The 16,369-nt window shown below is 43.7% G+C and overlaps 1 protein-coding gene across 1 annotated transcript in view; it reads right to left on the reverse strand.

The window, feature by feature from the left end:
- LOC124798316 (venom dipeptidyl peptidase 4-like) overlaps positions 1-16,369 on the reverse strand; it is a 318,770-nt gene that overhangs the window by 21,113 nt on the left and 281,288 nt on the right. The window contains exons 13-14 of the mRNA XM_047261654.1: positions 9,918-10,112; positions 8,173-8,333 (exon numbers count right to left, since the gene is read on the reverse strand). Of these exons, the coding sequence (XP_047117610.1) occupies positions 8,173-8,333; positions 9,918-10,112 (356 nt within the window). The remainder of the gene's footprint in view (positions 1-8,172; positions 8,334-9,917; positions 10,113-16,369) is intronic.

The raw sequence follows: 16,369 nt of genomic DNA on the forward strand, positions 1-16,369 counted from the left end.
ACGGTACCGCCGGTGTATACCTGCTGAAGGGAACTACTTTGAGGGCGACAATAACGTTGTTTGAAAAAAATAAATAAAAACTGGACAAAAATCTCTCAGTTTTCTGACATACCCCGTATGCTCTCCCGACTGAGCTCTACCGGCACGACTCACTAAACGCGTTCACAGCTTTACTTCGGCTGGTACCTTTCTCCGCTGCAGAGAGAAAGTCCTGTCTGTAAACAATTCTCCTAGGTTTAAGCTGTGGCTAAGCCGTTTCTGTGAAAGATCTTTTGTGCTAGGAGTGATGCTCCCACTAGGTACGCAGAAGAACTACTGTGAAGTTTGGGAAGTAGGAGATGAGATACTGGTGGGAGTAGAGCTGTTTCAGCGGTTTGTGAATCTTGCCTGGATAGTTCAGTCAGTAGAGCATTTGCGCGCGAAAAGCTAAGATCTGTGGTTTGATTCCCAGTCCGACACACAGCTTTAATATGCCATAAGGTTTCAAATTGGCACACACTCAGCTGAATGAAAATTCTTTACAAGGAATTCGGAGTTGTATCACGTGTAACCCAAGTAACCCAGTTCCTAAAGCCACTGAAATGGCTAAATATTTTGAAAGCCGGCCGGAGTGGCCGTGCGGTTCTAGGCGCTACAGTCTGGAGCCGCGGGACCGCTACGGTCGCAGGTTCGAATCCTGCCTCGGGCATGGATGTGTGTGATGTCCTTACGTTAGTTAGGTTTAAGTAGTTCTAAGTTCTAGGGGACTGATGACCTCAGAAGTTAAGTCCCATAGTGCTCAGAGCCATTTGAACCATCTGAAAGAGCCAAATGAGCCATAAAATTTTCTATTTCCTTAATCTGTGATGTACATAAGTTATTTGAAAGATTAATTCCGTCAAGAGTATCACCCATAATCGATACAAAATATATCCTTGAACAAGCTGGATTCAAATCAGGAAAAGCGTGTTATAGTCCAATATTAAATCTTATAACACACTGAAGATGGGTTTGTTGAACTTCCTGCTATGTGTCATACAGTGAACCATCAACGAATCCTCACGGAAGTCTACGAAATGACAAAGGGCATTTGACTGACTTACATGTTAAGAGGCATGTTGCAGAATCGAAGATCCTACGTAACCCTCAAAGGGAATAAAAGTTGATGGAGGAACGAAAAGAGTACATTGCCAGAAGGGCGTGTTTCTCCTCTATTTTGTGCAATAAGTACGCAAATGAGGAGCCACACCACCTGGGAATAGATTCCTACATGCAGGCGACACTGCCTTTGATACTCAAGGAAGAGCATGTGAAAGAGGCTGAAAGGAAACTGATGGAGGCTTTACATACCTTGGGGAACTACTATGAAGAAAATCACCTGCGACCTAATATACATGCTTAGTAGAAGCCTCGAGACAGTTGGCAATAGAAGGGAAAGAGGCTGGCCTGCAATAGTGCACCAAACCAAAATACTTGGGAGTCACCCTATACTGTACACTGTGGCTTAAAAAATACTGTACTGATCTATAAGACGCAAACTAGCCAGTGTAATAGAGGCGAAGAAAGACCAAATCGACTTACTGCACTGAATGTATAACCACCATACAGTTCCAACTCGTCTCAAGTCAAGGAAGATCACACAAAGGGCAGTATCTTAGAAGGCCGAACAGTGAACAGTATTATACGTAAGGCGACTAGTTTTACATGGGAAACGCCACATGAATTTCTTCAATTATCAACAGTTGGACTCTGTTTTTCAGCCAGACAGTAGGCTTCAACTCTACGGGAGGCGTCTATCCACTGCGAACAAGTAGGCGTCACATTCAGTGAGGCTGTCAGCATTGTCACCAGATACCTGAGGCCTACAGCTGTCCCAGTAGCGGCCATAGCATCACCAATTATCAGACCCAAAGTGGCCAGTGAAATAGATGGGAAAAAGGAAGTAAATCGACTTACTGCACTGAATGTATAACTATCATTCAGTCCCAACTTGTCTCAAGTCAAGGAAGAGTTTAACACAAGGGGCAGTATCTTAGAAGGCCGACCCGAGACCACGATGTCTATCTCCATGGTTCGACTCTCTGCAAAATACATTCGTGTTCAGGAAAAACCGTATACCTTGAACGACTAGAGTGAGGGCGTTCATATTCACAGCCGGCCGGAGTGGCCGTGCGGATCTAGGCGCTACAGTCTGGAGCCGAGCGACCGCTACGGTCACAGGTTCGAATCCTGCCTCGGACATAGATGTGTGTGATGTCCTTAGGTTAGTTAGGTTTAATTAGTTCTAAGTTCTAGGCGACTGATGACCTCAGAAGTTAAGTCGCATAGTGCTCAGTGCCATTTGAACCATTCATATTCACAGGACATGTACGTTAGTATGAAATGATTAGCATTTGAACCATGTCCGCCCGCGGGTTAAAGGTCAACATCGATATCATGGCGCAACAGCACCAACCGATAAAATGTGCCTGTGGCTATCGTTGTCGCCATATACCGAAGGTAATGGATCAGTGTGACTCGATAAGACGCGCAGCGTGCCACGCAAACTTAAGCGCGAAACGTATCGTCAGATCAGTGAGTTTGAAAGAGGGTCAGTTATTGGCGTGAGAGAATGTGACGCATCCATCCGAGAAACTGCTGTTAGTGTGGGACGAAGTACTTGGGCAGTGGAAAGGGTGCGCGCAGCATGGTTCACGGAAGGCCGTACAACACAATATGGCTCATTTCGCACCATCCAGACCACCCCCAGCGAAGATCGAGACCTCATCCGAATGACATTGCGGAACAGATCTGCATCCCCCTCGGCTCTGGCGCAACAGTGGAACAGTGTAACACTTCGTATGTTATCATGGGTGAGAGTCCATTGCCTTTTCTTACGGTATGAGTTACGTGCGCGTCGTCCTCTCCTTCACCAACCTTTGATAAATGGGCAGAGGCATGCTAGACGGCAATGACGTATGGAAGGACGTCACGGGGCACAAGAATGGTATCAGACAGTGTTCTCTGACGAATCCAGGTTCTGTTCTGTTTGAAAATGACGGCCACAGTTTGGTTCGCCGCAGACAGGTGGAGCGACATCACAGTGACTGCATTCACGCAAGACTTACAGCGCCTAGTCAAGGCCTTATGGATTAGGGTGCTTTTGGGTATAGCCACAAATCATAGTTGGTGCCCGTCTAGGGCACTGCGACCAGTACGACCAACGTGAATGACGTCCTGTGACCCGTAGGCATATACTTTCTGCACAACACCCTAGTCGCCATTTTTCAATTTTCAATATGACACTGCACGACTACATCTCACTCCACGAACACGTGCATCCTTTGTGTCAGAGGATGTCAGCCTTTTGCCCTGGCCCGCCAGATCAACAGACTTGTTAGCAATTGAAAATGTGTGGGATATTATGAAACTACGAGTGCAGTACTGTGTCAACCATCACACTACTGGCCATTAAAATTGCTACACCACGAAGAAATGCAGATGATAAAAACGGGTATTCATTAGACAAATATATTATACTAGAACTGATATGTTATTACATTTTCACGCAATTTGGGTGCATAGATCCTGAGAAATCAGTACCCAGAACAACCACCTCTGGCCGTAATAACGGCCTTCATACGCCTGGGCATTGAGTCAAACAGAGCTTGGATGGTGTGTACACGATACCACAGTTCATCAAAAGTAGTGACTGGCGTATTGTGACGAGCCAGTTGCTCGGCCACCATTGACCAAACGTTTTCAATTGGTGAGAGGTCTAGAGAACGTGCTGGTTAGGGCAGCGGTCGAACATTTTCTGTATCCAGAAAGGCCCGTACAGGACCTGCAACATGCCGTCGTGCATTATCCTGTTGAAATGTAGGGTTTCGCAGGGATCGAATGAAGGGTAGAGCCAAGGGTCGTAACATCTGAAATGTAACTTCCACTGTTGAAAGTGCCATCAGTGCGAACAAGAGGTGACCAAGACGTGTAACCAATGGCACCCCATACCATCACGCCGGGTGATACGCCAGTATAGCGCTTCGAATTTGCGTTCACCGCGATGTCGCCAAACACGGATGCGACCATCATGATACTGTAAACAGAACTTGGATTCATCCGAAAAAATAACGTTTTGCCATTCGTGCACCCAGGTTCATCATTGAGTACACCATCGCAGGCGCTCCTGTCTGTGATGCAGCGTCAAGGGTAACCGCAGCCATGGTATCCGAGCTGATAGTCCATGCTGCTGCAAACGTCGTCGAACTGTTCGTGCAGATGGTTGTTGTCTTGCAAACGTCCCCATCTGTTGACTCAGGGATCGAGACGTGGCTGCACGATCCGTTACAGCCATGCGGATAAGATGCCTGTCATCTCGACTGCTAGTGATGCGAGGCCGTTGGGATCCAGCTCGGCGTTCCGTATTACCCTCCTGAACCCACCGATCCCATATTCTGCTAACAGTCGTTGGATCATGACCAACGCGAGCAGCAATGTCGCGATACGATAAACCGCAGTCGCGATAGGCTACAATCCGACCTTTATCAAAGTCGGAAACGTGATGGTACGCATTTCTCCTTACACGAGGCATCACAACAACGTTTCACCAGGCAACGCCGGTCAACTGCTGTTTGTGTATGAGAAATCGGTTGAAAACGTTCCTCATGTCAGCACGTTGTATGTGTTGCCACCGGCGCCAACCTCGTGTGAATGCTCTGAAAAGCTAATCATTTGCATATCACAGCATCTTCTTCCTGTCGGTTAAATTTCGCGTCTGTAGCACGTCATCTTCGTCGTGTGGAATTTTAATGGCCAGTCGTGTATGTACTTTGGAAGCAGGTGAACGCAGCATAGATGTATATAACGCAGGACGCCATTCGCGGCTTGTACCCGTCGATGCCATCACGCATGGGACAAATTATCAGGGCCCATCACAGACCCTCTACCTACTAGGCAGGAGAAATCATGCTGAGCCGAGGTGACTGAAATGCTAATCATTTCTGTAGAACATGCTAATGTACATGTCCTGTGAATATAAACGTCCTCTCTGTAGTCTTTCAAGGTTGAGCCTTGGCGACATTGAGTTAGCAGAGTGTTCTTGCTCAAGTGTATTATCGAATATCCCTCTTGCGGCCCCATTGTAAGAAAGAGTTGGTATCTGCGGATTGTGTCCTTAGACGGTCTTTGCTTGTCTCTCTCTCTCTCTCTCTCTCTCTCTCTCTATATATATATATATATATATATATATATATATATATATATATATATACGGGGTTCGCTGGCCCGAGAGGGAGGCACGAAGTTATGGGGTTGGCTGTAGCGTCGTGACAAGAGGTGGTCACGAGGTCCGAGCGGCCGAAGCCAGGGGCTGCGCAAGGAGGGCCTGCGCAGAGCGAAGATACCGGAGTACTTCAGCGGGGTCGGTGTCGACTACAAGCAGCAGGCCGATATCCCGTCGGTTGGTTGGCAACATTCGTGTCCGGTGACCGCTCGTGGCCTGGGTGCGCTCTTCTACCTGGCTTTCATCGGCACCACTCACTCAATAACGATACGACGCACCGTGGATCCATGGAACTGCTGGCTGATAAAGGGAAGTAACATTCTGTTATCCTCGTGGTGATTTGTGTGATTGTCTACTGCCCTCATTATTTTCTGGTTTGTACCCGGCCCTCGCAGTTTTACTCGGTCGGCTCTTTGGTACTAAATACAGGTCGTAGTATTGTACTAAGACACTAGTAGTTGTTTGCAAATGTCCCGCTATTATATTGCCTTTCCTTTCTGTTTTGTATCCGATGGTTAATGTTCTAACGAATCAGCTGCTGGTCGTAACTACAGCCGGGCCAGTTGTACTAAGGCACAGGTTGCCGTCAAACAAAAGAGGGACTTTGTGGTTAGATTTAGATGTTAACCGGTTCAAAAAAAGATGTTCAAATGTGTGTGAACTCTAATGGGACTTAACTGCTAAGGTCATCAGCCCCTAAGCTTACACACTACTTAACCTAAATTATCCTAAGGACAAACACACACCCATGCCCGAGGGAGGACTCGAACCTCCGCCGGGACCAGCCGTACAGTCCATGACTGCAGCGCCTTCAGACCGCTCGGTAACCGGTTCAATTCTTGGATTGAAACTGCATTTCTCAGTCATTAATTATAATCTAAACAACCTGTTGTACTAAGTTTTTCGTTGCTGTGTTTGAAAGACCGCATCATTATTGATATATTTTAGCTGGATCTTATGGTTCCACCGAGTGAGTTCTCTTGTAAAGTGTTCACAAGTAATGTGTTAAGACCTTCCTTCAGAGCGATCTTAATGACTGGCAATCGGTTTAATTTTGAAAATATTAACAGCCAACTATCACCAGGGCTTTAGTCAAAATAAAATTGTCAGAAGGAACGCGTTGGGATCCAGTCGCACCTTGGTTGCCAATTGAAATTTAGAGGTTGGTTGCGTTGAAGTAAACCTTATCATTGCCACATTATTTTCTAATCTGTTTAACCTTTAAGCACAGGTGCGCATCTTAACACCGAACCTTTCGACATGCAGCTTTCAAATTAAAAGTTACATCATCTTTTTTGATTAACTGAACCACTCTTGTCATCAATGGTGCTTATATAGTTTTCATGTGTTGCAGAAGGGCATTTAATAAGACAGACTGTGTCCAGAGCGGTAGTAAACACCGCTGTTTCACCCAATAACGGGCGGGCTGCATGTCCGGCCGTCTTGTACCCATTGGTAACCATTGGCATATTGTTTGCTGTGTTGCAATACAGCACTTCAGATTTATTTTGGAAAAGATTATTCAACTTAAGGGTGAAGGTCAAAAGAATTTTGCAAACTTGTTCATTTTGTTAAAGAAAATTTTATGGTTATATATTGTTAAATAAACAGGTTGTGTGAAAAAATTATATTGATATGTCCTCCCTTCCATGTTTTCCTTAATTCCAGTAAGTTGGTTCAAATGACTCTGAGCACTGTGGGACTTCTGTGGTCATCAGTCCCCTAGAACTTAGAACTACTTAAACCTAGCTAACCTAAGGACATCACACACATCCATTCCCGAGGCAGGATTCGAACCTGCGACCGTAACTGTCGCGCGGTTCCAGACTGTAGCGCCTAGAACCGCTCAACTACCCCGGCGATTCCAGTAAGTACCACGTATCAAAGGTGTTCTTTTTTTTCTGAATGTGAGTGTACAAACCCGCACCCCGAAGAGGAAATAACGCAAGGACAGAAAATACAGTGTAGTGCATGGAGAGTACTGAATAGTTCAAGAACAGGAGTCGCAAAATGCAATCTAAACATGCTTAAGTGGCCTCTACTCTGAAGACGACCAGCGTGAATGTTGCGAACCACAGACGATTGAACATTTGCTGAAGTGCCCACGGATAAATTAGTTTGCACAGAAGAAGACCTCTTTTTGTGCAATGACGAGACCATTAAGGTTAAAGAATAGTGGAGGAAGAAAGTTCAGATGTTCTCGCCTGGCCACGGAAAGTAAGTACAGTAAAGTAAGTGCGTGACCACAAGCGGTGCTTCCAAAACAACTAACTCCAATGTTCCGCTTCGACAGCGTGCTGTCTGAGGATTCCTTGTTGAAGAGGGAAAAATGTGCTGCGTGCTGCTGAAATTCACTTCAGACTTCAACATGCCTAAGGGTGAGCGCCAGCATTTCAAAATGGAAACACGGGTGTCCAAGATGACTCGTCGAGCATATTTTCTCTGGTGTTTCAGAAGGTATTTGCAATTTCGTTTTTGCATTGCTTAGCTGGAGTCAGCCCAAAGAAATGCCGCTCGTAGCATGTTTCATGCGATGCAGAGATTCACGGTAAGGCGTCTCTTTCTTTTTTTCTTTCTCTGTGTGTGTGTGTGTGTGTGTGTGTGTGTGTGTGTGTGTGTGTGTGTGTTTTGTTTGTTTATCAGCTGTTTTCAGCCTAGAGGGTTTGTAGATAATCATGCTAGTGAAGTCTGAAGTTTGGTACTGGTCTCTCTCTCTCTCTCTCTCTCTCTCTCTCTCTCTCTCTCTCTCTTCGTTGCAAATTAATTTAACGATGATGCTGGAACCTCGCTTTCTTTCTCTTTTTTTCTCTGCCGGATCTTGCTGTGGGAAGGACAGCTTTTTTATTGCTCTAAGCTAGTATTAATTGTCACATAGGCTTTCGTAATATTTCTTGCCCGTGGAGAGAAACTGTTGCTCCAGTTCCGGGACTCACCGTAGTATATCCAGCTGCTGACGGGGGCTACGGAGACGCCGCACCTGAAGGCACTGTCGTTGTCCTTCGCCAGCGTCATGGCAGTGGCGTAGCCGCCGTAGCTCCAGCCCCAGATAGCTGTGCGCGATCCGTCAATGTACGGGTACTTCTGCTTCAGTTGCCTGCGGATGAGAGCACACTTTGAATCAGCGCTTCTCTCCCTCTCCCTCTCTTTTTTCAAAAGACACACACAGACACACACACGAATGTACATTGGTATGAAAGGCCTATGTTGTTTTGCGACTATTTTTACATAATTAAGTGTAAACAGAATTACACTATGGTAATTAAAACTTCAACAACATGAAGGATACGTAAGACAGACTTCTAATTGGCATGCCTGGATATGCAAGTAATTACCATTTCAGCGCATCTACACGAACTAGGTTGTAGTAACGCCATCTAATTTCGCAAAGAAGGAAAGGTTACATAGCGTGTTGTTCATTCAGAAATTGCACTTAAATGTTGCTTGTTTGTAAGACGACTGGGTGAAACCTATTGTAAGGAGGAGAAACGTTTATCTGCAACTGTCCCAATACGATAGCTCCAGGACCATGGCTTGTCGCAAGGAGCAAAGTTTAGTATCTTGGTTGAAAGATGCAGGTACGTTATTCTATGCTACTTGAGCTATGCCAGATGGAAAGGGTGGCGAGTGGTGGTGTACAGGTCTCCTAGCATCTGTCACCCTTTGGTCAAATGTTTCCCAGTGGTGAAAGATCCGACGAACATGCTGGCTGGGGCAAAAGTCCTCCACCAAGACAGGTCAGGGCAAGTTGGGCAACATTCAGTCTGGAATTACCTTGTTGAAATATTATGGCACAGAGATCTTGAAGGTACGACACAGCCACCAGCGTTAACATGATAGAAATGGAACATCTGCAGTCGAAATTACCAGCAATGTGAACGAAAGGTGATGGCAGCTCATATCACACAAGATGCTGTGCCCGGAAGATGGTAGAAGTCGGCGTTACACAAACCAAGATCATGCCTCACAGTTCCTAAAAATGCTGCTTACAAAACCTCTACATCCGTCACTGGATCACCGACGACAGTCTCGTTTTTACTAGAAAACGAAATTATTGAGGAAAAAATTAGGCAAGTAATTTGTACAACTGTAAGGCTTAGAGACAGTAGTATGGGTAGTAGTCATGGTCAGAGAGGTCTCACCTGGTGACATTGAGCTGCCCTCGATCGCTAGGCTGTTGGCAGTGGGGCCACCTCTGGTAACGCTCATCTTGTCCTGGCTCCTTAGGTTACAGGGCATTAGGTACTCACCTGGTGACGTTGATCTTGTCCTATATGCCCGGATAGCAGGCAGCGAAGCCTTTTCCAATGATGTTCATTTGGTTCTGGATCACTAGGTTGCACAGCAGTGGGACATTGCCTTATGATACTCATCTAGTCTTGGACCCCAGGTTGTGGAGTAGTGTGACCCACATGGTGAAGCTGATCCGGTGCTGGATCTCTAGGCCGCACAGCAGTGAAAGCTCACCTGATGATTCTCACCTGGTTCGGATACCTTGCCTGCAGATAGTTGCCTCACCTAGTAACAATGACTTAGTCCTGGATACCTAGGTCGCCAGCTACAAGGTCTTACCTGATGACGCTGATCTGGTCCTGGGCCTCCAGGTTGCCCAGCAGTCATATTCACCTTATGGTGCTCATCTAGTCCTGGTTCCCTAGTTTGCACGGCAGCAGAGTCTCACCTGGTGACGTTGATCTGGTCCTGGATTTCTAGGTCGCCGAGATGGCGGTTGACGGAGAAGAGGATATGGTCGCCCTTGCAGTTGGATCCGCGGCCGTCTATGTAGATGTATATGTACCGCCGATAAGTGACCATGTAATGCTGGAAGCCAATCGTAAACGAGTCGCTGATCTGCTGTGATCCTGGACCGGCGTACCTGCAAGGCCAACACCATAGGTGCCAGTGCATTTATCATCTAAGGCGATGGGAGGAAAATTTGTCACAGTAGTAACAGTGTTTATGGTAAGTGGTGGTACTTGGTCGCAGCAGTTTCTGTCATGTGTGTGTCTATGAAGGATCAGCTGCAAGTGATGAAACAAATTACAGGACGGAGCAAAGAATGTGAATTACAATTTCGCCTGTGGTTCATTGATTTTGAAAAAAGCTTTGCCTCAGCTTCAACAAAACTCTTTCTTAACCGCCCTTGAGAAACAAAACGTTGAGTCGACCTGGGTGAGTGTACTGATGGTAATAAACCCTGTAATGCTATAGTGAATATAACACTCCCATTAACCTGTATATTTTAAAAACTTTTGTTCCGTAATAATTTTGAAAAATTAAGCAAATACTATAAGGAGAGTAAGCTTTTGTTAAGTGTAGTTTATCTGTTTAAAATAACCTCTTTGACGTAGGTGGAATAAATGTATCAAAACATGTTTTTTAAATAGTTATGTAATATTTAAAGTACAACTGTAATTAATTATGTCGATTTTGTATGTATATGCTGTCATGCAATTGTAGATGGTTCTTACTTAGGGTTTTGTAAGCAGAAGTGTAAATTGAAAATGTGTAGGGATCATAGGTAGAACGGAACTCCGTTCTGTGGTGGAATGGAAAAGGTGGTTGGGCGCGCGAGTGAGATTTGGCGCCCAAGTGGCCCACACAGTCGGTAGCTGCCCTGCAAGTGGTGAAAACGCATTACGTTGGTCAAGCACTAGAGGCCCCGAATTTATCTGCAAGACTGGGTTTTGGCCTCGGACGTGTTCTACATGATTGGCGCAGTACGGCAATAAATTAATGGTTCAGATATTTGCAATTTTATCATCGCCACCAAGAGGAAGACAAAGCTATGTACATCAAGAGCCGCACCTGCGCAATGTTACTACGCAGCACCGCCTCACGCCACCTTCGACATCAGTAACAGGCAAAGTTCTTTATTTAGAAGTGTATCACAGTATGAACCATCCATCTTCAATCAGTGGAATATAAGTGTTAAGTGTACCTTTGTGTTTAACCGTGATTTTCCTATGTCATTTACCTCAGTAGGGTCCTTACCTAAACGAATTTATTCCGAGTATCCTGATGTTTATTGAAGCTTGAATAATAGTAAATTACTGGAAAGAGTACTGTTTTGGTAGTAAATTCAGAAAATCATTATTAAATACTAAAGTTTGCACGTATCGGTTTAAGGGCCACCGCTTTGCGTGACCATGAGAATAAGTTTTCAATAGTATTTCTGAAAGTAAAGTAACATAATTGTTTAACTGCAACTATCTTAACAGTAATTGTTCGTGTTGCTTCTCCATGTCAAAGAAAGCCAGACAAATATTGGTGTTAGTGAAACATTAACAAATAACAGCCCTAAAGAAATGAAATTTAGTCTTATTAAATAATAGTTTTGGTCCTATGAATGATAGCTGTAAGTTTAATATTTTTTTGTATCCTTGTTGAAACATGTGTGTGTCTTCTTTAAATAATTGCTGAAGTATAGTGATAAATTCCATAAGTAACAGAAAGTGGAATTAATAGTACTTACTGCCAAGTGACCGTAGTAAATGGAAATTAAGTGGTTGTGTTTAAATTACGTAGTAAGTGAAAGTAGTTATTTATTCAGTGTCGAAAATTGACTTCATCTTTTTGTGTAGAGACTGTGCCCGATTTCGGCTGGCGGACGTTTTATTAAGCGAAACAGTTTATTGTTATAACAGGCTTTGTCTGATAAAAGGTTTCCAAAAGTAATTATTCTCACTGCTTTTCCCACAAACTGTATGATTCGGAGAAAAATAGTTCGATACTTTACCATTAGGTTGAAGACGGTTAAAATCTCTCTCCGAGAGTCGATGGTCTGGACTGTTAGTGCTGCGTAATTTTGTGGTAGTGTTCCTGCTGCTACTTACTACACAGTTCTGACATTCCAAATCGCGGATCTTCCGTCTTTACAGTTGTAGAACTTAAACGTTCCGATACAGTATTGACGAGAACGCGAAAGTAGCGTCCCACCCCTGCTCATCAGTTCCACAACTCATAAGGAAAAGGACAAGCCAGCCATGAACCTTAAGATTCGTTTCTAAAACGAAAACTCTTTCCTAGACATGGTCGTGTTGGAAGTGCGTCACTACATTTTGCTGTGATCTTATAACTGACATATCTTCCTGGTTATAACGTGAACTACAGTTTAACACGGATTTCAAAACATATGCAGTGAAGCTTGATACATTTCCAGAGATGAAACAAGCGATAAGTTCTAATCTGGGACTAAACAGATGTTGCAGCTCAGTCCTTTGCACAATTCCAATGAGAGCTGAATAAATGGCGTCCACATTTTTAAAACTATTTTATGCAGTGCTAGAGTAAGTTATCAAACTGAATGCGTATTAATAGTGTGTTGCTCTCCTGCCTATGGTCAGATGACATTGTACTGTTTGCTTATAGTGCAACACACGGAACTGCTGATTAAAGCAATTTTCAAACTAATACTGCAAATAAATTACAGTAAAACTGAAACATTGTTATTCAGTGTACCAAAAATGAAGAACTACTGCTCAACACAGTAGTCATAGAAAAAAACTGGCTGGATGGATACAAAAATACACAGTGCAATGAAAATGGTCTGTGTGCTTTCGATGAAGTAAGTACTTTTCAAATATAAACATAAAAAGCGTCTAAAAAGGAATGTTTGCAATCAGTTTGAAAAATCCAAAAACTTATTGTGTTCGTCGCCCAGAGGAGAGATGCGTGTTGGAAGTTGCTAGGAGGGACAGGTAAAGAAACATTTCTCAAGAAACAGCCTTAAGTGGAAGACGAAAATTTTGACTGTAGCGAAATTGAAATTCATCTTTGTAGATTAAGTACCCTAGTGAATCTATGGTAGATTAGTGATGTTCCTGGACGAGAAGCTCTTTTATTCTTATTCTGCTCTTCCAGGAACCAAGCAAAATCCGAAATGAAGACCTAATAGAAAGCTGATAGATGACATAAATCGTAAGGACCGACACGGATTCATGTGCATAGTAAGCGCCACCTGCCCAACCCCCGTCCACCAACTCCTGTTTCTTCGAAGAATCGAACACCCATATAGAAAACAGATTCAGATGTTTGGTTGTATGCTATGTGTTATAACCGCTCTTTTAATCAAGAACAATATGATCAGGCTTACTTTGATATAGGAGAGAGGTGATAGATAACATCGGTAATAATTAATAGCACTGAAAAAGTTTATATGAAAATTATCGATATATAATCTCTCATCAGAATAACGCCCGCAACAAAGTAGCGGTTCAGGGAAAGCGAAGAAGGTTTAACGCAGATACTTTTGTTTCTAAATTCTACTATATAAGCCATGTGCGAGTATTGTTAGTTCTCTTGTCTTGTTATCTGCGCTCTGAGTAAGTCTACGTAGCTGCGGCGTATCGGGCATTTCCGTGTGATATGTTACGGAAGGTTTACTTTGTTAAAGTGCAAGAAAATTGGCTAACATATAGTTAATTTTTACGGGACAGACTTTTGCCGTAAGTTAACGGACGGAGAATATCTGAGGAACTGTGTGCGCGAGAGGAAGTAACGCTCAGTATTAAATTCTATTACATGCCGAATAACTGATAATAGGATCTGTTGACAACACGAAGGGATGTTAAACTGAATATAAGAACGGAACTGGACACTTAGCTTTGTGAAAGTAAAAGCGTTCGAAGTTTGAATGACTATCGATGTATAATAATGGGCGATAGTCTTTGCTATAATACCTGTGAGTGACAAACTATAAAAATCACGGACATTTTAATTGCCGTAATTGCTGATCTTAATTGTAGGATGAGCCCTCGTTTTCCCTCTATACAAAACGCAATCATTCATTATCATTTAATTATTATCGAATGTGGTTAGTAAAAAACTAAAGTGGTATCCGTAATTACGTGTGTATTAGTAAATAGTAAGTAACATCCAAAGACGTTATTAACTATCTTGTCTTCGGTAAGGCAGCAACAAATGAAGGGCGATCGACTGAGCAAAAAGTTAACATTAATTATTAGTATTAAAACCCGAAATTTAGTCGCCGCTGTAGTGAAGAGGTTTCTAGCTGCTCCGTCTGAGGTACAGATATAACGAACAGTCTCGCATTTATAGCAGATACCAACATCAATAGCTAACGCCAAGGAAGTCTACGACAGCAGATCGACGGAGGGCGGCAACAATGAAGTATTTTACGGTAAGCTTGTATCAAATTTGTTACAAATCGTGAGTGCTTCGCTTCTGAAACACCGGATGAGTATAGTTTACGAGGTCACGTCTCCCGAAATGTGTGTCGTAAGTGGTATACCAACATACTACCTGGGCCATATTTAAAACAGCTGTTGTGCCGTGCTCTTTTTCGACCATGCGTTTTCGTGGACTTCGCTGTCTATCTGCGTTTGATCTCCCGCCCTTGTCGCGGTTAGGTCGTGGTTCTTCTTCCTTCTACGTGTCGCAGTAGTGATATGTATCGATATTTGCACCGTGTACCATCTTTGGTTCTTTAAATTATTTTATTGCTATCTTAGTTGAATTTTTATATTGTTGACTTTTAAGATTTCTTGTTGTTAAACATGCTGGCCTTCTGCCTTTAAAAGTCTATGGTAATATATTCTAAAAATTTAGGAATTTAATTGTGGCCATAAGCCATTTGTATTGCACTTTGCGTGTGTTTTTTAAAATTATTTTATTGCGATCTTAATTGTATTTTTATCTTGTTAAGATTTCTTGTTGGAGGCCTTCAGCTGTGAAAGTGTTGCATTCGGTAAATACTCGACTATATGCCGCTTTGCTTGTAAATGTTTTTAAATTACTGTAAATGACAATTAGAAGCAGAAACTGACCTCAACCGTTGGCCATTTCCACAACCCTATTACATGTTCTGCCCATCGGGTTTAGCGGGCACCTCAGCTGTCACTAGTCGCCGTTCCAGACGTCGAAAAATGCAAAATGTCGATGAAAGGAAATAAGACCCAAGATGGTGATGGCATAAAATTTAAAGCTCAAAGATGATAGTGGCATCTGACTTTTAAAAAGTCCAGGCTGTCTGAACTAGCCCAGTTGGGTTTTGTAATCCTTCAGATGTCACAATCCAGGAACCATGCTCAAAAGTATCCTAACGACTAGAGTTATTTTATCTCTCTCTCTCTCTCTCTCTCTCTCTCTCTCTCTCTCTCTCTCTCTCTCTCTCTCTCTCTCTCTCTCTCTCTCTCACACACACACACACACACACACACACACACACACACACAATTTCCGGCAAGGGGGTCTGGAGGGGTCGGTCGGTTGCTGCGGACGAGGGAAGTTATCCCCGCGCGGTGCAGTCGGCTGGGGCCGCTGGCAGCCCCATCACAGTGTCGGAGCGTGTGTGGAGCTGTCCGATCGCCACCAGCTTCGTGGTTCACCGACCCAGGACGTCAAAGTTGAGTAGTGGTTTCAACTACCCAAGCCACGTCTATTCGTGTTGTGATGGTTCGCTTCAGTGGTTTGCTGTTGGGGACGTTTTCCGGTTAGCAACACCGAGTGGCTCTACTGCTGAGATTTAGCCCCCATGCGGTGCAATTAACTGTTCTGGTCGACTACGATTTGAGTGCACCGGTGGAATTTTCTGTTTGTGGCCGTGAGTGTTCCGGTTACCTGCCCTGGCCACTAACGTAATTTCAGGCAGCGTCCTTTCCTCACCTGTTGTCGCTGTCCAACATGGTGCGTAATTTTGACAGCTTATACATACTCCATTGTGGATTATCGCGTTTGTAACATTGCCGGTTTGAGTTCTCATGTACTGATCGACGGGAAGCAAGTCGCGGAGTCGGTCGGTCCGTGGCTGTCCCCTGCTTGGGTTCCGACGGATCAAGTATAGTTAGGCTCACCACCTGTCTCACCTAAGTGAATGATGGCAGACCGACCTCTCTGGAGGCCTTCTGAGTGCCACCGGTGTTTAAATATCTGTTGTCAGCTATTTTAAATTTTAAGATTATGGTTATTTTTAAATTTATCTTTCAAGCTTAAACACTGCGGCCTTCTGCCTTTAAAGATTATGGTAATATACTTTAAAATTTTGAAGTTTAATTGTGGCCCTCAGCCATTGATATTGCACCTTGCATATGATGCTTCTTTAAATTATTTTATTGCTGTCTTAACTGGATTTTTATCTTGTTGATTTTTAAGATTTCTTATTATTAAACTTGC

This window comes from Schistocerca piceifrons, chromosome 5 (genome assembly GCF_021461385.2).
Source record: "Schistocerca piceifrons isolate TAMUIC-IGC-003096 chromosome 5, iqSchPice1.1, whole genome shotgun sequence".
NCBI lineage: Eukaryota > Metazoa > Arthropoda > Insecta > Orthoptera > Acrididae > Schistocerca > Schistocerca piceifrons.